Source organism: Homalodisca vitripennis, chromosome X (assembly GCF_021130785.1).
Source record: "Homalodisca vitripennis isolate AUS2020 chromosome X, UT_GWSS_2.1, whole genome shotgun sequence".
NCBI classification, from domain to species: Eukaryota; Metazoa; Arthropoda; class Insecta; order Hemiptera; family Cicadellidae; genus Homalodisca; species Homalodisca vitripennis.
In genome coordinates this window covers 29,657,091-29,680,229 of record NC_060215.1, presented here as the reverse complement: position 1 = coordinate 29,680,229, position 23,139 = coordinate 29,657,091, and the positions used below count along the sequence as shown (strand labels likewise).

The following is a 23,139-nucleotide window of genomic DNA, read 5'->3' as shown; positions in this document are numbered from 1 at the left end:
AAGAGAAAAACGTTTTATTCTGTAGATGAGATTTTTAATGCTAATTTTAGTGACTTACAATTTTAAACTTTTAACATAGATATAGGTTGTATTTATTTTAGGCTCTGTAGGCCTACTTAGTGATATTTTTAATATCATATTTGACTTTACAATACAATTTGTAATTGTTGGACGACAATAAAATGATTCTGATTCTGTTTCAATTATTAAATAAATAAAATAATTTAGTATTAAAAATAGAAAAGAATTCGTCTATTATAAAAAGAAATTATTAATTCGAAATTCAAGTAATGTACTTTTAAGTAACTTTTATACGTTTTTGGATACATTGTGTTGGTTGAAAGATCGTTGGATATCCTCAAGTCCAAATAGTAATGCTCAGTTTCATTAGTGCAGCATTAAGAATTAGATAAGATATTGTGTCACAGTATTGGCATGAAATCGTGATAGAATCAAAGTTATAAAATGAGCTTGATTTTACTTTTGAGGTTTCAGGAAAGTGAGTTTCCTAATTAAAGTAAGTCAATCTTAAAAACAATATCGGAAACTTTTTTATTTTTCATAATTTGAAAAGTCACTCTTAGGAATAAAATTTATTGCCTTCTATTATTTATTTATGTAAATTGTATTGAAAACTGTTTAAAGATCAGTGTTTTACATTCATTAAATGCTAAATTTGCCTCAACACAGCCATTCATTATCCTCATCCACATACACTATCACAATAAATATCACAGATGTTATCTTCAGCTGATTTAATATTCCTTGTATTTAGAAATCTGTCTGACTCGCCATACTTCACAGTTGAGTATAGTTTCAATGGACTTTACAACATTCTAAACAATGAAATCAAGCAATAAATATAACCTGTTGTTGCTGTAATGACATTGCACAAAGTAGTATAAATCGTGTATAAGTACTGTTTCACAATAACAGAATGATATATCACACTTACTTTTCAAAGATGTTTTGTAAATCACATAGATGATTGTCTGTAGTGCCACTATGCATGCTCTCTACAAGTACAGTTTAACATGGTGTAATCGGTACCAAGGTATGTAGTGGCTAAATTATCCTTTTAAAATCAAACAAACTCTGCTGCTATGTGTTTTGGTTCTTAACAGTCTTAATTCATAAGAATAAGAATACGTTTACTGTCATAAAGCTTACACAAGCATCGAGACATGTCATGTATAAAATATGAAAACTAGTAGAAGTCCAGATAAGGAAAATTTTATACCCAAAACATAAGTTGCCAAAACAGTCGTGCCACTATTCAAATATTATTTTAAAATTTAAATAAATAAATAACAAATTAAAACAGGTATATAACAAATAAGTAAATAACAAATAACAATAACAAGTAAAACAGCCTCAAAAATTACAATGACAGAATTATATAACATTGATAAATTTTCTAATATAGTCTGTATAAATAAAAAAACACATGGCATTAACATTTAAAATCTTATTTTTGAATCATACCACCTTATAATTCCATCCATATTCATTGTATGTACCATTATAACATAAATCATCATGATGTCTATTATGCTGATGATGCTGATCATTGGAGTTGCAAACTATTCAGTTCTGCAATCAGCTATTATTTCTGCTGTTCAATGTGTTGAAATCAACAACATAATACTGAATCTCCCAGCGGATCTTCTCTGAACATGTAAGCAGTGTTGTTTAAACACCTGGGATGAGCTTAAGTCTTATTTATTATGTGGACCATCAGATTTTTCATACTTGTCATATACATTACAGATCCGAGGTCAGAATGCACCTTGAATGTACCACATTCGTCAGTAACAGAGCTGAAGGACAAATAGATTTAGCAACAAAAGCTGTGCAGAGGAAATTTCTTTCATAGTCTAAAAGTTTCCAGTGATAATTGGTGCAAGTGAGCACAAGAACTTTGTCTTTCTACTCTTTCAACTCATTGTTATTTGACAGACTTGTTTTTCTCTAGAGTTCTGTATTGACACGATTTATCAGCAGAAAATATAGGTATATATAAAACACAGGGTACAAGAACAGTATTTATAATATAAATACGGTTATTATTATGTAATAATGTGTCATATTTTTCAGCTGGAAGTCCCCTAGAGAGCCCAAGAATGTCACCAAACCAGCACTTTCCATTTGCACCAATTAAAAGGTAATTTATAAAATTCCATTGAGCTTTTACAAACTTAAGTCCTATTCAATTTCAAGAACAAGCCTATGATACTGGATCAAATACGATACAGACCGTTTTTGACTGCTTACTAAATGGAGCCATTTGTGGCCAGACACCTTAAGTTCTATTTTGTCAAAAATATAGAATATATAGTGTCCATTGTCCCGTTTTCAATTTTGTACTTATGCGAGCCATCATTACGGCACAAGAAAAATATTGAGAAACATATAACAAATCCATATTCCAATTCTTTGTTTGTTCAATTTTGTTGTAACCCTTAAGGAATACAAGATTATTTTGTTTATTTGTGTGTATGGCATAGACTGCTGTAACTCAAAATGAATAGAAGGTTATTGTATTTAATTTTTGTTTATGCTATGGATTTTGTTGTAACTGTAAAAGAATAGAAAATTATTTGATTTTGTTTGTATGTGTGTTTTTGTTCAATCATTAAAGATGAAGACAGGCTAGAACTAAGAAATAGTATTAACAGAACATAATTAAAAAATCAAAATAATCTTTTCATTACAGAACGAGAAAATTTTGATTGCAAAACATGTAAATAGGAGAAAAATTACAACTGTAACAACACCGTAATGATTATAACATACACAAAAAAGGTTATCATAAAGATCATCAGTTTACAAATTTGATGTTGTTACAGAGTAAGCAAAATATTAAACAGTGTACTGAAATACATACCAATATTACCATGTAGTACCTAAGGTAAAATAATTAAAAATTACTATTTTTAAATAATAATAATTAATTTGCAACTATTTCATTGCATCGTTTGGTGTAGCATACCTATAGATACAATATTGTGTAAAAAGCTCTCATGATTTATCCTCGTAACAGCATGATCTGTAGGATTATTAATAATGCCTTTATCATCTGAAGATTACCAGAGTTAACTACAATCATAAAAATACATTGCAACGAAATCTCTTATTATAGCTCAATTTTTTTATCAAAGTACAAAATGCGTTAATAAAATCCACTGTGAAAAACAGTTTATCAGACATCATGGCATTATGACCTTATTAAAGATGCAGAGTAGTACATTATTGTAGAAATGTTTTGACACCTGATGAAACATTAGACATTGTAACATTCTGAAGGGGTACATCTTTGGTCGATTGGAAAACACCAACTTTTATCCATTTTACAGAAATTGGCTTAACAAATTTCTCTATTAAATTTTTGAATTGTTATATAAAACAATAAATCAAAACAGAAAATTATGAAATTAACAAATGTTAGGTAAGGTTTCAATTTACAGAAAAGTAATATAAGATTTATTGTAAGTTTTATATTTGACAGTTCAAGGTTCAACAGTGAGATAAGTGACCAGAGTTAGTATTAACGTTCCATAACTAAATACAACATTTTGGATCTATCAGTGTTACTGAGAATTTCCATGTTCTAGTATTTAACTTCATGTAAAGTAGATAAAAAGCCTGAAAATTTGATGTAGTGATCCGAACCAATGTATTCATGTTCTACTGCTTATGATGGTAATAATTATTCCCTCACAAGTTCATTGGATCTGATAGCAATATAGTAAAATACTATTAAAGGTAATCATGTATAGCATATTATAGCAACCATAATACCATATGCACGGTGTGTTGAAGGACCTACAACCACCTGAGCAGTGACTGCAGAGGAGACGGACGAAGGTGGTCAGTTGCATCTCTACCTTCTTCAGGTTACGGAACCACTCCAGGAAGCTCTAATGTTTCGGTAATGACCATTGACCACTTTGTCGTTTTGTTATATTTACACCCATGGTTTTTAAACTATTGCACAAACTCATGAAAGACTCAAAATTCTGGAAGTTTTAATACTTAAATAAAAAATAACTAGGCTATTTAGCATTCATATTGATACTTTTGACGTTTTTTTGTGATACTAATATTTATTTAACTAATTGAACAATGTTACTGATTGACAGTAATGAGCTTAACCCTACAACTGGCAGTCGCCTGATTATCAGTCGATATTAATGTTTCTGTAGTGGCAGTCGCCTGAAAATCAGTCGATTTGACACGTGCCCGTTTGACATCTGTTATAATCAATACACGAACTAAACTGCAATGATTCATATACCATTGGAATCAGAAATAGTTGCTGATTTGATCGATGTATTTTGTTTTGTTTTGTATGCCATGATTTAAGTATGACATATTGAAAACGAGAGTTGTTTGTAAACAGTCGGCCATTGTTGTTGTATTGTTACCCTGTCGCGTTATTCTTGTCCATCTAAAACGTAAGTTTATTACATGAAATAAGTGTTTTTATGTAATAAGTGTGTTTATTTATGCGTATAAATTCTCGTATATTGTGTTTTATCAGTTTATTTTGTCATGTTATGAAGAAATATATGTGAAAAAATATATTAGTGAGATTTTGTGTTCTAGGCTATGTGCAGTGTTGTGTTAGTTTTAGTTTGCTTTAGGATCAATTTCATATGCGATGATCATGATATAAAGCTTCTTTATTTATTTTTATAGGCTTACTTTTAATGTATTTTATGTATTTTTTGAGTAATAATTAAGGTTTTGATGAATTTTTGTAACACAGTCGTATCCACAGCAACGAATTTAGCCGTATTGTACTATCTTCAGATTAGAGTATTTCATAATTGTTTTAATTAATAAAAGTGTAGTAAACTATACATTTTCTAAAACTATAAAAAATTTTCAACATTTTGGGTATTTTGGAAATATTTTTTTTCACACAATATGTCTTTTATAGGTGCACCCCCACCACTTTTACATACCTTTTTTATTTTTTGAAAACAAACTTAGTAAAAAAAAGTGATAAATTTCTTATATTTTTGGGTTTTTATTTCCATGAATAAAAAGTAAATTTTCTTGTGGAAACAGTGATATATAATACATATAGGTTTATAATCAAATTATACTAAAAAAAAAAATAAAAACCAATACTACTGCAAAACACCTCAAAATGGCCTGCCACTTGAGGAAATTTCAACTGCCAGCTCGAGGGTTAACTTTGAAATTTTGTCTGATCCTCATGAAGTCAAACGTTTTTACAAAGTGTTCTGACTTTTATGTTTTCTGAACAGGGAGGCACAGTCTTGATCACAACAGATCAGAGAGTTGGTATTCATCTCAAAAGTAACACAAAAGTATATTTCATTAAAAAAGCGATTTTTTACAAAAATTCATTATTGAGGCATATTGACTGCCATTGAAAGGAATGAAATAAAAAAACTGTTAAAAGTGTGCAAGTTTGTTCAGTCTTCTTACCAAATCCTGCACACATTACATAAATAGATATTGGATATTGTTTTAAAACTCCAAAAAAGGAGTATTAGAATAATGAAAAAATTGAACACAAATGATAGTGTTAAAGACCTTTTTAAACAGCTTGAGATTTTTCCAGTATATGGATATATATATATGAAAGTATAAAATATGTAAAAAATAACAGTCCTTCCGTGTTAAGAGTGAGTCATAAGTACAGTACAAGATGTGATATTACACTGTACAAACTCTGATGAGAAAAACACTAATTACATGAGAAAAGTTGTTTTAACAAAAATTCTATTAACAATAATTGCAGAGAAAATTAATGTGATATTTGCAAAAAGTTGAAGTCATACTTAATTTTGTTTATCTCTATATTCATTTGAGGAGTTCTATAATTTTGGGTTGAGCTGAGTTTTTATACAACAGCAATATATCAATTTTTGTTTTTGTGTTTATATATTTGTTTGGATTGTTTTGTATATGTATTTCAATTATTGTTGCTAATTTATTATTGATTACTAAAATATACTGTTATTGTTATAGTTCCACAGTTTAAAATGTTTCTTTTTAATTATCTATAATATTGTTAACTATTTCTGAATTTAAAAAAATCTGTGTTATGGCTAAAGCTGCAATTATTGGGCATTTGTAATTAGATTGACTCTTAGTTTATAAGTAATTTTTATGACGCTATTCGATGACACAAAATTTATGTATATTCAATGAATAACAACATTTTCAATTCAATTCAATAGATCTTATTTGTATTTAAATATTATTCAAATGTTATAATACAATTATTGAATTATTGTAATAAAAGATATTGGAATAATTTAAACCTAAGATCTTCTATTTCAAGTGCATAAAGCTAGCCAGCTTTCTGTGGTGTACTTCTATTGATTGGAATTATGTATGGGCTTTATAAATGAATAAATAAATACAAATACCTTTTATTGCAAGCATTTATAGTTACATCTGGTTTTTCAGGACAACTCTAGTCTCTTTAAGTCTAGTAGTATTGTCAGTTACTACACTACAAAATAGTATTATAATTTCTAACAAGCTCCCTTACACTATGCTTGATCATATTTTGGGGCAACTTAGGAGGCCAATGTAGTGGGGAAATCTTTTCTACCAGCTTCAGGTCTGACACAGAAAGTAGAGCGTGGAGCTGACGGTCATTATTGATGCAACACCTAAGACCTCATCTCAAAATTTAGCTTCTGACATAGGTACTGTGGTTCCCGGTGAATCAGTACTTTGTGAGTCACGTGGTTAAGTAGAATTCTGTAAATAGTATCCATTGGGAACATTTCGACAGCATCTCTATTGAGGAACTTGCTATCATATTGTCACAGTGAAAAGATGATGATCCAAGTACATCCAGTTTGATCATGTTTAAATTAACCGTTTATAATTTAGTTTTTTTTTTCGAAAGATGAAACATTCTACAAGGAAATGAATTTAACATCTGTACAAAGGTACCTGTATAAAATCTGTACACGTGTGTATATGTAAGGGATAAGGTTAAATGAAAGTCCCAATTAAAAAGAAGAAACATTAAAAAGATAATTAATTACACTATTTTTAATTAAATAAAAGTAACACTTTTCTGACATCAAATTATTAAAGCAGTTTATTGGGTGTGTGTAATAATAGGTGAAGTTATTGATTTCTGATAACCGAGGCATATGTTATGTGAAGGCTTGTAGCACTTTGTAACAGCTGTAAAGATAAGGTACTGCAATAAATACAGAGATTAGTGTTACAGTTTTATCATATGTTCTCTCAAATTAATTGCTTGTCGATTCTAGACAAGTACGAATTGATTATATAATTCTTACAATAAAACTCATTTGGTACTTTTTTTGTACTAAGTATTATTTTATGAATAACGAAGAATTTTATTGAAATTTGCTTATCAATAAATGTACAACAAATTCCTTTTATACTTTCAACCAGTCCATGATCATTAATAAACCGCAAACAAAGAATTGACTTTAAAATTGTTTTGCCGTTTTATAATACTGTATAATTTAGCCTCCTGGCTTCAGTGTGGTCTGTGAAAGTGAAGAGGCATGTTGTATTATGTGCAGTCTCAGTGTTCAAGCCAAGAGCGTCTCCACCAACTGCCGTCGGTACCGACCACTGATGAACTCAAGCTTCTTACGAAACACTTCTCTTCCAATGACAGCAATCCAAGTGGCGGTGACTGTACTGGCAGCGATGAGGGTCGGAAGTCCCCTTTTAGTAGGCCACGATCCAGAAGCCTTAGGTAAATTTCATATACCAATATTTATATTCTTTCAATAAAGTTCTTATAATAGAGATAAGTAGATTCCAGAAATGGTTTATTCCAACTTTCAATTGACACTTCCAGTTTGTTTACAAGTTGGTTGCGAAAGGTTAAGGCGAGTTGTTTAGGCTGTATACAGTATTTTTAATCACAAATAATAATTGATTTAAATTAAGGTTTAAACAGTTTTGCATTGATGGTGCTGAAATGCTATAAACATTAAATGTAAATAAAATTGACTTAAACCAATTTGTACATATGACTCCTATACCAGTGCTTGTTGATAAGTTTCAGTATGGAAATCAGATTTCAAAACTTAAAGGAAACTTATGAATAAGTTCAATCCTTCCCATTTGAAAGATAATGCATTTTCAAAGTTCATGGTATTTGGGTGTCAGTCATAAACTCTTGAGTAAAGCTTAAACGGTTGTAGAAACTAACGTAAAATACACACTAATAACAATTATTGTCAAAGCATTTGTAAAGTTTTAAACTTTTTTGTAAACTCTGCTTTGTTGTTCAAGGAGGTTTATTTTAGTACTTCTAAAATTAACATCTAGAAGTTCAAATCCTTTTGGTGCCAGTGAGTGAGTAAGTGAATGAGTAATCTATCAGGTTCTCAGATTCTTGCTTATAAATAGTTATGAATCATAGTTGAATAATAAAGGTTTTTAATACTATTAAATAATAAATTTTACTATATTTAGCTATAATGCAGGGTGGCCACCTGACCAGGAAAACCGGGAATAAGCTGGGAATCTTCTTCTAGAACCAAGAAAATTTCAAAACAAATTTTCCGTCTCTAAGAACTTTGTATAGATATCATAATTTGACAACTCCTTGACTCAAGAACTGATTAATCTCAAAACATCATATTTTACGCGTTGGGTTTTGAAATTGTGAATGAAAATCGATATATGTTCATGACCTCCTTCTGATGGTGGTTGATCCAAGGTTGTCTCCACTAGTGTAGTGGAGTTTATCTTGATTAGTTGTACTCCTGTGCCACGGCAAGCCCCCCAACCAAAAAACACGTAACAATATATTGGATAATTAAAGTCGGCCGAGACCTCGACACTGTACAACCGGTATGTTCTAAGCGGTAGAGCGGTAGTGACCGTGATACAAATAGGTTTTTTCTGTTTAAGTATTATCCTGTTGCCAAAGTGGAGTTTCCAGACAAAGTTGTTCAACTTTTATTCTTGAGTGAAAATAGTATTTTTAAGAAGTGTGTTAGATAGATTGCACATGCCAAAAATGTTCAGTGTTCACCCTATAAACAGTCATGGAGTTCAGTTCGTTGAATAATATATAATGTTTGATGGGTTGATGAGAGGTGCAACCCGGTTTTTTGGGCACACCAGAATATCAGTTTGATTTTACGAGGCCTGATAAGAAGACATCTTTTGGAAAAGAAAATAGTGCGTTAGCTACAACCGAGAAGAGGGCGTTTGTGTCCAACATGATGCACAGCAATGACAGAATAAGCTGAGGGCTGAGCGGGAGGAGAAACATTTAATATATAGAATTGGTGGCGGATAAGCGGCATTTTGTGGTACCCCTCTGCTGAAAAAAGTTTAGATAATCAAATTATCGACTGGGAAAACTGGAAATTCAAAGAGATTTTGAGTGGCCACTCTGTAACAATACAATTTTGGATTTATTTTTATGGTCAAAAGTTTAATTGATTTTTTTCATTACTTTTGCAGTAGTCCAAGTAGATCTCCCATAATGGACAACGACATTGTAATGATGAACATGATGTATAAAGAACGCTTTCCAAAGGTACGTTAATTATATTATATACTGTATAAAAATGCTTAGATATTCTTTGCAGGTGACAATTCTTTGACTTTACCTGACTACATTCAAATTTACGCACAGTATAAGAAATAACATGTGACGGTGGAAGTTATTGAAACAATCCAGTTGTTTAATCTAGTAAAGCTTCAGTAAGCATTTATCCCAATCATTTCCTGAGAAAATTGATTCAGACTTGGGAAAGTGGGATAAATCGGATATTTGACAAATTTAAATGTTTTTAAAGTGGAAAAATACTCTTTATGATAAAATTATACTTTTTCCAGGGAGTTTTTAAGTGAGACACCAAATTTGTGTCAGATTTACAGGTTTTTGGCAACATGAATTGTACATTATATATGATTTGATATTCCACCCTCTTCAAGGTTTGCTCTGTGAACTAATTCGCCACTGTTAGAAATATTTCTCATATCCGTACAAAATTAATTACAAGGCACATCTGGAAAGTAAGTGCACACTTAGGGCATGCACACTTATTTATTTCATGAGCTTCACACTGACATGTTATGGTCAATGTTTGGTATTTATTATGACCATTTAAAATGTTTAAAACGATTGATGATCTCAGCGACTATGATATTCAGTTTTTGAATGTAACGAATGTCAAGGCAGCGTATCACCAGATTACGTGTTCTAAAAATGTTAAAAATGTTCGCAGAGATTAAAAAATCCCTAAACCTAATTGTAGTGTTTGGTTGGGAACAGTTCACTCACCTGTCTTATAATCCAGTCCTCCGACAACCATGTGTACCTGCACATGAAACGCTAACTTGGCGGTAAGTGCTTTGAATGCCTTGAAGCACAAACTGAAGCACAATGATGGCTGTCTTCATTAGAGAGATATTCTTTACTGAAGATTAGATAAGCGGTCATTCAGTACAAGAAGTTCCCGGAGAAACAGTGGAAGCTATGTTTAATGTTACTTTAAAGACATAATCTTTCATGTAGAAAATAAAAATATCTTTTAAAAATGTTGAACTTTTATCTCAAAATAGTCTTGCATTCCAATAGAGTGCCTTGTATTTATTAATAAAATAAAATGAGTAAAATAATACAAACAAAATTGGATCTGGAGCATTAATAAACTAAATATATTTGAACTTTTTGTTTACGTACAACATTATTGAAGTATTGGTATATAAAATAATAAAATCGTTGGGTCTTTGTGGAAGAGAGGGAAATTTTGGAAAATTCAATCAAATTTACCGTAAGATTTAAGTAATGTTTCTTTTATATTATCAATTTACAACAAGAAATTGTTTATTCCTCTTTTTTTTAAAATTGAAGTGTAAGCTTCAAGTTTCCTCTCAGAAAAAACTTCAATTTGAAAATATTGTGCCTCAAGTATTACGACAATTTGTAAATATAAAATACAGGATATAATCTCATTATATTACCAATTCACATAGAAATTAGCTAAAATACCTGAAACATTTGATTTTTCAGGCTACGCATCAAATGGAGGAACGTTTAAACACTTTCATCAAGGAGAACTCTGCTCTAGCGGAACAAGGGAGCATAACCCACGAGTGTAGTCCTATCGTTCGTTTCGTACACCACCAAGTAGTAGAGATGGCTAGGGATTGCTTGAAAAAATCCCAAGAAAAACTCATAACAAGAGGGTATTTCTACGAGATGTCGGAGAATCTAGAGCGCTTACTTTTAGAGGTATTTTGCATGTTTTAGCTTTCAGAAGTTAATGTCTCATTTAGTATTTATTGAGTCCTTTTTAAAGTTACGGGCAAATAGAGACAGGACCCGTAAGAGTGATTATCCAGAAAAGTCACTCTGTAATGGACCTAGATTTTAAGATGAATCAGAAAGAGGGTCAGGCCTAAGGATGTTTAGTTAGAGAACAAATGATTAACCACAACTCTGATATCACAAATTACATCATGATTCTATAGTTGTTGTCATGCACATTCATTCATCACTTAACATGGATGTATTATCAGGTGTTCCTTCATATTCACGTTCTGTTGAGCGCAGTCTCGGACATTTCCATGCAATTAAACCTAACAGGCATTTTAAACATGCATTTAGAATGTGCAGGGCTGTTTTCTTTTGAGACCTCATGGAACATAAAACATGTGGGATTCAGCGGCAATTTTTGCCTGAGCCACAGCCAGTTTAGAAGAAGGGAAAGTCTGCACAATTTGATCCCTCCGGTTTTGGCTTATAACAACCTTCAACTCTGACCATTTCCTCTACAGTGATTTAGATCTGTTAATCAAGTCATCACCCTAATCCTTGTTTATTGAAATTTGTGTTATTGACTAGAAAAACTTAAACAAGCCAGAAGTGAGCCCCTGTCAGTATCTGATTATCATTTACTGATTTCTTTATTGTCTTTCTGGTGGCTTTAGAATGAGTGTTAGACATCTGCATGAAGTCCAGAATTTCCTATTAACAAAAACAGTAAGAAATAGATTTATTTTTTTTTAACATGTCATTGCATACTCTGATTGGTCATGAGACACACATCTTAGGCAAATTTAGAATAATATTGGTTCTAATAATTGTACCGTTGTATTAACCACATACAGCTATTCAATACTTTGTCAAGCATAAACTAGACTTCAGTGAGTACCAACCAATCTAGAAGCTAGTGATGCCTTTGAAAATAAAATTTGAACCAATTGGACTACTCTGCTGTCACAAATGCATATATTACCAATATTGAATAGCTTATTCTGGTCCTTGCATACTTTCGTACAATGTTGTGTAATCTAAGAAATTTTTCAAAAATTTCATAGAGAGTTGTTAAGCTTTAATGTTGTTAAGCTGTACCAGAGCATTCTTGCATTCCCAAACCGCTTTAGAGTCAAACAAACAGGCGTCAAGTGCCTTTAGTATTAGTTAGGCATAAAATAGTTATGCCTTATTCCACATTTACTAGTGGTGTAATCCATGGCATTGTGGTTCAATAGACCAAAGAGAAATCACCAGAAGCAGCAGCACAGGTGCTGGGTAAGATCAAGAAGCTGCTGCTGGTGATTTCCAGACCCGCTCGGCTGCTGGAGTGCCTGGAGTTCGATCCTGAAGAGTTCTACCATCTGCTAGAGCAGGCTGAGGGCCAGGCCAAGACTTGTCAAGGGATCAAGGCTGACATTCCTCAGTACATCATCAACAAGCTCGGCCTCAACCGTGATCCCATGGCCGGTAAGTTCCACCTTCTCGGACATATTTCCGTAAGTTAATCTATATGATATTAAGTGGCCCAGAGTAAAATTACTTGGTGATTTATAAAAAGAAATAAAGTTTTACTTTCTCCCCCAGTCATAAAATAGTACGAGGTGGTATCAGAAAGTTCCTGGACTGTACTCACCATTTTTTTTTTGGACACAACTGTACAAGCCGTGCGCAGTTAGCCTCTATCGCAATAGCAGCTGAATCATTGTGCCGAGTTTCGTTGTTGTGAGTGGTTCGGTTATGTCTACAAGTTGAGCTTTGTTGTTGTGTGTTATCATTACGTAGCAATATTGTGATGGCTGGTAAATTCGAGCAACAGGCAACAAGTTCATCAAGTTTTGCTTTAAACTAAAGAAATAATAATAAACTAAAGAAACTTTTGCAATGCTTCAAGAAGCTTTTCATTGAGAAGAACTTTCACTGAGCAGAACATTGGTTTTTAGTGGTACATCATTTCAAGGCTGGCAGAACTTTAATTGAAGATAATCATCGATGCCTTCCACAAGTAAAACAGATGAAATAGTTGGAAAATTTGGTACCTCATTCATGAAGACCATTGTTGGAAATAAATGACTTATGTAGTAGTCTCGGTATTAGCTATGGAAGCTGTCAAGAAATTTTTAATGAACATCTAGGCATGCATCGGGTTTCCGCAAAATGTGTGTCTTGGCTTTTGACTGTCGACCAGAAACAGCAACATGTTGATGTGGGCAGTTAATTCAAAGAGACATCTGAAAGTTATCCCACATTCATATGCAGGATCATAACTGGTGATGAAAGTTTGTTTTATGTTTATGATCCAGAAACAAAACAGCAGTCATTAGTGTGGAAAAGTCCACAATCACCAAGACCGAAAAAAAAAAAACAAGACAAGTGAGAAGGGCAACAAAAACAATGCCCATGTTTTTTTGACATTAAAGGCATTGTCCAGTGTGAGTTTGTGCCACCTGATGTTAAAATGAACTCTGATTTTTATTGTGACTTGAGGGAAAATGTGTGTTGAAAAACACCTGATTTGTGTAAACACAAAACCTGGCTGTTGCTTTGAATTGTTGCAGAAATTGGCATTGTCCCTACAGATTATTATTTTTTGCGTTATTTGCCCATAACTTTTGCTAGAAACGGTGTAGAGATGTTTTCTTACTGTCGTTGTATTTCTACTTAATAGACCTTTAATATGACATATCACAAGATAGGGGGTGAAATATTTTTATCCTCCAAAAAGTTCAAAAAGGTATTTTAATAGGCAAGGTGAAGATTGTACATTGATGTCTCAATCCGTTTGGAATATATCCAGGTGTATCAGGACTTAATTTACACCCTGTGTGTGCGTGCATGCGTGTGTGTATATACATACATACAAATTTTAATCCATATATCAACATATCTCAACACCATAATCTTCAAATTAAAATTGCTGCCGTTGTTTTGACAGTTTTGGTACCATTTGTGAACAATTTATAAAACTGAACTGTTGTGTACCAATGAAACTTCAGCTAAAATAAAGAAACCATTATTAATTTTCAAAATATTTAACATACTAACCGTTTTAAAACTGTGTACATTTTTATTTATTAGAATTTTGAAAGATCTATTTTTAAAACCATGTATTTTCAAAATTCAAAAAGTTATTGAGTTGTAGGGTATTGATTCATCTTTAAACAAAATATGACTATTTATTTATTGGTTCTCATTATAGAAATTCTGAAAATTGATATAGAAAGGCTAAGTATGCTTGTCTGTAATTTGTTCACTTAAGTTTGTTTATAGATTGACAATTTAAATAAACTTGTGTTATGATTTTATTTTTTACAGATTTGCAGTTTGGTTGTGGAGAGGTTGAAACCTGCAGACTTCCTCATACTTCCACTCCGAAGAAAGAGAGCAAGTTTTCTAAGGTAGTTTCAATTGAGTAAGGATTTTTTTATGAGGGGAGGTCCTTAGTCGAAAGGACCTTCGCGTCTCCCTTACTTATTTTTAACCCTCGAATCTGAGGCTTCTGCAAAAACCTATGATATTAAGGGTTCCTGTTCTCGGATGTTCTTTGGTCTCAAGAGATAAACTCCTAGGAATTTTTCCCTAGTTTTGCAAGTAGCGGAACAGCTCAACCGTATGTGTTCCGCTGATTTTTCTGCCACTCCGCAGAGTCTGCATTCATCTGTCTAGTTTAGATCCACCTTCATCAAATGTTTTAAAAGAGGGTCATGTCCTGCCAAAAATTAATACTTATATAATAGTTTGCATTTAAAATTCTAGGTTGTGAACTGGAAGAGTAAAGTTTTTTCTCTAAACATTGCATTACTTCCAACAAGGCCACATGAGCAATGTCTCATGCCTACAAAATTTCCTTGTTTTCAGAAAAAAACTTTGATGAAATCTTAAGGACCTTGTTCTGTACTAGCTCTGGCATTGTTATTTTGTATTATGAAATTTGGCTGCTGTCTAACACCAGAATCCCTTACATCACAGATAAACTGATTGCTTACTGAATTGGCAAGAAATATGATGCCAACTGCACTAGAAAAGATGGTATTTTGTTTGTTGTCATCGCAGATTCAATATCGTTCAGAAGACCTGATTTGGAAAGTTTATAAATTAAGGTTACAGTACTTCCTAGTGAAAAGTTTGTTTTTTAAAATTTCTTTTCCCTTTTACTTCATCTTAACATCCTCAACACTAACCTTTAAAATACTTTTTAGCAAATTTGACTTAATGAAATGTAACATCATAGTGATGGGTAACTTTAAAGCTCCTGCAGGATATAACTGGGATGACTGCTCCTTTTCTTAGTTTAATAAAAATCCTTGTGTGGAAAATTATTGAATACTGTGAATTCATTTTTAGGGCTTAATAAAATAATAGTCTTAAAAAGTTACTAAAAATAGGTAGGCTTATGAAGGGCTTAGCATTAATGACCAAGAGTTGTTTAAAATTTCATCAGCGTGAGCCGGATCACTTTCTACATGTGATGTTTGAAATGATAAAAGTTTAAAAAATATTAAATCTTTATTACTAATTTTGCAACAGATTAATTTGTTTGTTCAGTAGTTGTGAAAGGAATGTGGATGCTTAATTGTTCTACACATAGTTTATACTTAGCCTAATTAGTGAATAAAAACTTTCTAATGAGCCCTGTTTTGCATTTCAAGTTTTGTTTGATTTTTTATAAACTTAAGATTTAGTTCTTAAAAATTATTATAGTGATTCTGTGTGATGTGAATAGTCTGTTAGTATTTGAACTGAGTAATTTGAACAGGTCCCGTCGGAGAGTGACTTTGACGTTGTGAAACTGATATCAAACGGAGCGTATGGAGCAGTATACCTGGTGCGCCACAAGGAGACACGTCAGAGGTTTGCAATGAAGAAAATCATAAAAAACAACCTGATGTTGCGAAACCAAATAGAACAAGTGTTTGCCGAAAGAGATATTATGAGCTTCACCGACAATCCTTTTGTAGTCAGCATGTATTGCAGCTTTGAAACTAAAGTAAGTGTTGAGAGTCTTGTCATTTTTTATTACACTGTAATATGTATTGCATTTATGTTATTATTTTGAACAATTCAAGAATAAGGCAAGACAAATTTTGATCAAATCTGCTAATATATTTTCTAGAATTTTCAAGCTATTCATTCATGCATCATTCTATGTAGATACGCAATATTTTGTTGGTGTCAAATACCTAACAGTGTAATACATATCACTCACACAAAATATTACATATTCTACTTACAGTAATGTAAATCAATAAAATAATCTAAAGAAAAAGTATAATTGAGATACGACACAAAGCAATGCAAACAAAACACCTGACACTGTAATACTGAGCGAGCAAGGACTAAGAGAAACTGAGCTGCAATAAACTAACCTAAGTGTGTACTCATGAATATCAAGATTTTGTAGACGACAATATCAACATAAATTTGTACATTATAACACAAAATTACATACAAATAAAAAGATTATTCTATTCTATATTAACCCTTTGAGTGCCGGAGCATCGCTGTCAGCGATCCCGCATTATATGCAAGAAATGCCAGAATCACTGTTAGCGACTTCTGCAGCAACGCTTATATTTTATATAGTATTTATCTAAATTCGCTCAAGGACTATACATTCTCATTCCAAAGGCTTCAACGTAACTTTTGATGTAGGTTTTGTTGCATTCTGGTTAGATTGTGATTTTTATGGCGGTTGTAAAGTGAGCGCGTCAGTTGAGTTTAGAATCGACCGCTACGCGGATGAGCCGTCACATGTTTTGTTTGCGCTGCTGTTTATTTCACAAATGATATTAAAAGTTTTTAAGTGTAAATGGGTTTGTAGTGTTAGTATCTTCAAATTATTTCGTTTGTGTATGTTGTTCTAGTCTGTGTGTAAGTAGAACAATGACTTGACCGTGAGTTACGGCGATCGTAAGCAACTAGTACTTTACTAAATACATTTGTATAGTTTTTATGTTTTTTGTGTTTGTTCAGTGATATTTATAAACAATGAGTCGTAAAAACATTGCTGACAATGAAGACCTAGTATTGCAGGCATTAGATTTAAGCATTATCAGTGTAGACAATACACAGAGTGTTAGGTTAGGTTAAAAAATTTCTAGTTTTGTAGTGGTTTATATTTTCATATTTATTTTCTAAACTTTATTTATAAGTATAAAATAATGTTTATATGTCTTTTTGTAAAGAATTAAATGGAGTATAAGATAGAATAACTAAAAGTGAAAAAATAAAATATTTCAATAACACTAAGTTGTGTAAAAATAAAAAACTAAATGTTTTAGCTCATAAAGTTTTTGTTAATGATTTTTTTTATTTGTATAAAAACGTTAAATAAGTGATCAATATATTATATGTATAAAGAAAATATATTTATCTAAAAAAAAACAAAAACCCAAGACATTATACCAATAAATAAATTTGTTATGGATTTTTAACCAGACCCTTGCAGAATCAGGCATTTTCGCTCGGCATTTTATGCATACCATATAGCAAAACGACACTCAAAGGGTTAGTCAATATCACAATATCAATGCAGTTGATCATACTATACGACACTATTACATAGGCTACTGTACTGTTGATAGACTTAGGGTATTTTGTTACACTCATCTCTTCCAGTTTATAAGTATATTATTTAAACAATTTTTATAGTGCTGTTCAATGTATATTCAATGAATAAAAAGATTTTCAATTCAATTCAACACTAACAAACATTACATGAAGTTGCAAGATAAAAAAGTCTGAACAGAGACAACAATGGAGAATACAGGATAAACTTGTGGACCTGGTTATATTGTTGTTAGGAAGTTATAACTGTTGTGTTGTGCGATTTCATCGCTTATGCTGTGTCGTGCGTGTTGCTAGAGCTGTTGTGTCAAGCTGTGCGTCTGTTTCAGAAACATCTGTGTCTGGTGATGGAGTACGTGGAAGGAGGTGATTGTGCAGCCCTGGTAAAGACTATCGGTCCTCTCCCCCCGGACATGGCTCGTTTTTACTTTGCTGAGACTGTCTTGGCCGTCGAGTACCTTCACAGCTACGGAATCGTTCATCGAGATCTCAAACCGGACAAGTATGTGAACTACCATTTCTAATGTATGGTCTTTACGTGCACTTAACGTATTGAAACGTGCCTAGTCATGATGCCATCAAAAAAAATATTGGCTTTTAAAGTTACAGTATCTAACAATGACACAGTCCTTCAAAAAGTCTTTATATTTAGTTTGATGTATTCTTTTTACTTATATAAAATAAAACGTTAGTTTTAGTAATAGTTGATTTCGACTATGATACTCATGAGGAAATATTTTACAAACCTCAGTTATGTTTTATATATTCATCACTCAATGTTTACTAAATGTCTGTCGTATTAAATTGAAAACGTATTGCTTTTGTTTATATACCACACAGCAGTTCCTAGTACAGTTTGATGAATCCATCAGACCAACATAACATTACACACCATAACATTATAATTTAATGATTTACCGAATTTGTATTAAACTATTGTAAATTGACTGTGTATAATATGAGGTTGAGTGGTAGAGAGGGCTTGATAGCCCTAACTCTGCCTCATTAACCCATTGCGGATCACTGACGAGTTGGGATCGTCACGCAGCGGCCGGGTCTAACGGCAGGATGACGAGCTCAGGTCGCAAAAGCGATCTGCTTTTAAGTTTCCCTCCAAATAGTTGTATTAGTGTCTGATAGATTGGGCAATCGTCTTCACTTGTCAACTAAGAGTGTTTAAAAACAGTCTACGTTTAGAGTTTTCAAAAGTTTTATAAATATCCTACAGATCGCAGTTGTATGTCAAAGTTGAAAAATCATTCATATGAGTTTACTTTCTGCTTTTTAGCGCTTCTGATTGGGTGTTTTCCTCAGTTGTTATTATAATACTTTTGAGGTTAGTGACACAACTAATCGATGCAGACGTACATGATGGCGGGTTTAGTCTAGACAATGGCCCGGATGTTGTAATCGCTTCGCCCGAGCCGCTTTATTTAGACTGTGATTCAGACATCATCTCTGCCACCCCGGAACCTTGCTCGCTTGTTATCGTTCCTACATCATGGATACCCCAGCAGGCCCATGTTCCATCTGAACAAATACCTTCACAGCTGAATTTTCTAGTATACAATAGTGAGCGATACAATGTGGCGCACCATTGCTGTTCGTGCGGCCTTTGCCGTAAATTAATTTGTGCCCGCTGCCCGCCAAAACAATACGATCCGCAATGGGTTAATAAAGGCATTTTTAATTTAATTTAATTTTCATTTCAACATATTTATTTTTAACCCACGCCTATCACAAGGTCTGTTCTTGTTGGTGTATAATAATGGCTTGTTCAATTTACATTGAGCTACTTGAGATATGTGCAACGAGTCTTACCGGCCGTGTCAGTTTGTTTTAAAGAGTGTAATTATGATTGATTAAGAGCGTGATTGTCCATTTATTGCATGGTAAAATTGACTATCCTCCTGTTTGTGATGTGGACATATAATTGTTCATGTAATGTGTAAGCTTTTACGCAAGTCTGTTTCTGAAGGCTTCACGCTTTGTCAAAAATCAATAATGTAAGAACTTTGTGAAGTTTAAATTGACATTAAATCTATGCTTTGTGCACAGTGAATGTTACTGAAGACATTATGTCATGCAAAAAAATCTTAAGAGGACAGTGAGTTTTAAAAATAAAACATTGAAGGTAAATTGTTACAGTGTTTACGATTATCAATCATATGATTATAAGAATTAGGTGTTTAGACGTATGTGATATTTGGTCAAAAGTTTTAAGCTTGTGTCTGGTGAAAGTTTTAATGTGGGAATTTGCTTGGCTAAAAACACCTCTGCTATTTGTTCAAATATTTACTTTGTGTTTCAATAAAATAATAGTTTAATTGGCAATTTTTGGTTATTTCATCTTTAAATTTTAAGTTGTGAGGCAGGTTAGTAAAATGAGTTAATGTTAGCAAAAACCAATCAGCTTAAGTCAAATTTTCCTTTTATTACTGTTTTTTATGTTGGATACACTTGTAAAACATTTATGTAGAAATGTTCTGTGTGCCTGCCTGTTATTGTAATGTCATTGACACATTTCAGGGCTGCCAATTTTAAAATAAATAGTAATTACTATCGCTTAATTTTACCAATTTCTCAAAAAATATCAAACACGAACAACTTTTAATTTAATCTAATTACAGTCAATTTCTGATTATCTGAGCCAATTAAAGTGACAAACGTCACAGACATGGTTGATTCACTGTCAAAATTACATGCATACTACTGTGGCATACCATTGCTGAGAGACATATATAATGTATGTCCAGGAATAAATAAAGTAGCAGTTGTACAAAAGCTTAGGAGTCACATAATTGTATTGAATCAAATTTTCTAAATCAATTAGGAGTCAATGTATACATATAATAAAATTATTATGCATTTTTATTAATGAATTGACTTTTATAAATAGTGCTGAAAGGAACAAGGCTTTAAAATAGTTTATTTCTTCTTTCACATTGTTTATGTAATCCTTTGCATTTTTTTTATTGATTCATGGTAAATTCACAATATGATCGATCCAATCATAAATTATAGGGATATAGCTGTCATATGAAAATTTAGTGACTCCTTTCAGGAAATGTTTGTAAATTGGCCAATTATTGCTTAAATAATCCAAGCACAAACTGTACAGTCATGATCCTGCATGATATTTTTTTGCTGAGCATTTATAAGATTTGTAGGCTTTTGCTGCAATGTAATATGCTTTTTTAGTGGTAGCTATACGACCACTTTTACAATTTTAAAAATCCTTAATTATTCATGTTGTTTGTCAAAACACATTGAAAAGTAATTGAAACTCCATTCAGAAGACTCTGTAAAAATTGAACTCAAACATTAAAACCGTAGTAATAAGAAAATACATTTTTTAGTTCAGTTTGGATATGAGGTTCTACTACTGAGCCAAAAGAGCTCTTAGGCGAAAAGCGATATTGAGGGATAGGTATTTCAAGTTGTCAAACAGCTCTTTGGCTGTACAGTAAAGCATGCATAATCTAGTGGTGGGGTCCAGATTTGTTCCAGATTATTGAATCATGTTGACTTTTAAAATAAGTCCATGAGACGCATTAAAATGGTTGTAGTTCATTGTCATGATTAAGGGAACAGGATAGATTAATTAAAACATTATTGATTCATTTGAAATAAAAATATAATGTAAGTAAAGAAACCAATGCTTATGTAATCATTGCTGAGCAGAGATGAGTAAAAAAGGTAAAAAAAAAAAAACATAAGATATCAACTCACTATCTACTTTGTTAAAGAAATTACTCACTTTATCTGATGAGTACTATTTATGTATTAATTTACAATAAATGTTTAAAAATATAAAGGGATCTATGCTAGACCACACTGCTGGTATAATCTTGTGAATATAGATAAGTTCAAGGTTTGGGAAAAGTTGAAAACTATATTTATGGAAAGTATTTTGATTTATAATTTATTAAATGGTAGGTGTTGAATCAAAAGTGAGTTATGGTCACAGATTGGATTTGAACCTGCAGTTTAACCTTAGTTCTAAAAGTCCAACGTCTTCCACTGCTCGGCCATTGGTTCTTCCAGACTTGAGGTTTAATATTGTCTATTAGAAGTTTGGTCCCACAGATTACAGCATCCTAACGGTGTTAAATTATTATTAACTCATAATTTATTCTAGTTCTACACCTGTTTTTTTATATTTACACTCTTTTTACATTAAAAATTAGTACGTTTGGCCATCAGTTAAAATAATTAGTATTTTTTGAAGAAACAGTTAGTAAACTTTGTTGTAAATAGACGCCAGTTCTACATTTTTAGAAATAATAATGATTAACAAATGTTTTACCAATCAAATATGATAAAGGGGGACAAATACAAACAGTATATCAAACGAGCTATGAAATATGAGCACAGTGGAGCTTACATACTTAGATGTAACACGAAGTGGATGGAGCATCAACTTGAATCTTTCTTACACTAAAATTGCAGCAATATTAGTGCAATGATGTACAACTACAATGATGTTGTTTAAAGTGGAAAATTGATTAGCTGTGAATGGTATTTACAGCAAACTTGATTTAAACTGATGTTAGTAAATTACTGTAAGGCCAGATTTAAGAACTAATCATTATCTTCTAAACAAAAGAAATTATACTCTTGAAAATGTTCTAAATAGAGTTTCATAGCATGTAAATAATAAGGCAAATTGTGGAAATATATTTCTCCCAACATTATCTAAAACAAGTAACATTAAAATTGTATTGAAAAATAATCATCTCAGGTATTGAAACCTTTGATGAGGTTATACTGAGGGTGGCATCCCTAAGATAGGACTTTCTGGAACAAAGCAAGACTAAATACACAAAAGTACCTCCATATCTGAGCTAATTTTGGTCTGATCTTCATGATTTTTTAAATCAACTAACGGTAACAAGACTCACAATAACTATAATACAATAATTTTGTGGTTCAATATTTTATATGCTTATATGTATTTATAACGTCAGATAACGAAGATGCATCCTTTGATCAATGTCATTGTCCCGAGCTGTCATTTTTACAAATTGTCACTTTGTTTGCTCACGCCACCACAACTGCAATCAGCTGATAGAAGCCTGTTGAAAGTTGATTAAAAAAAAAAAAAAAAAAAAAAAAAAAAAAAAATACCTGAATGAAAAATGATGAACATATATTCCTCGTTGTGTCTACATTGTTCTCTTACAGATGCAGAATAGTTCAAGAATTAGCCGCAAGATAGAACCATATGACGGGCCGTTGCACGCATTATGTGGACGTCAAACCACATAATGAGATCATAAGTCTGTGCGCCCATA

At 32.2% G+C, this 23,139-nt stretch overlaps 1 protein-coding gene across 1 annotated transcript in view; it reads left to right on the top strand.

Moving 5' to 3' along the window:
- The window catches only part of LOC124368864 (microtubule-associated serine/threonine-protein kinase 3), a 97,080-nt gene that overhangs the window by 28,268 nt on the left and 45,673 nt on the right, over positions 1–23,139 (top strand). Inside the window, 9 exon segments of the mRNA XM_046826326.1 lie at positions 2,098–2,164; positions 3,823–3,931; positions 7,563–7,741; positions 9,472–9,547; positions 11,030–11,251; positions 12,514–12,745; positions 14,591–14,673; positions 16,032–16,262; positions 18,172–18,344. Coding sequence (XP_046682282.1) covers positions 2,098–2,164; positions 3,823–3,931; positions 7,563–7,741; positions 9,472–9,547; positions 11,030–11,251; positions 12,514–12,745; positions 14,591–14,673; positions 16,032–16,262; positions 18,172–18,344 — 1,372 coding nt within the window.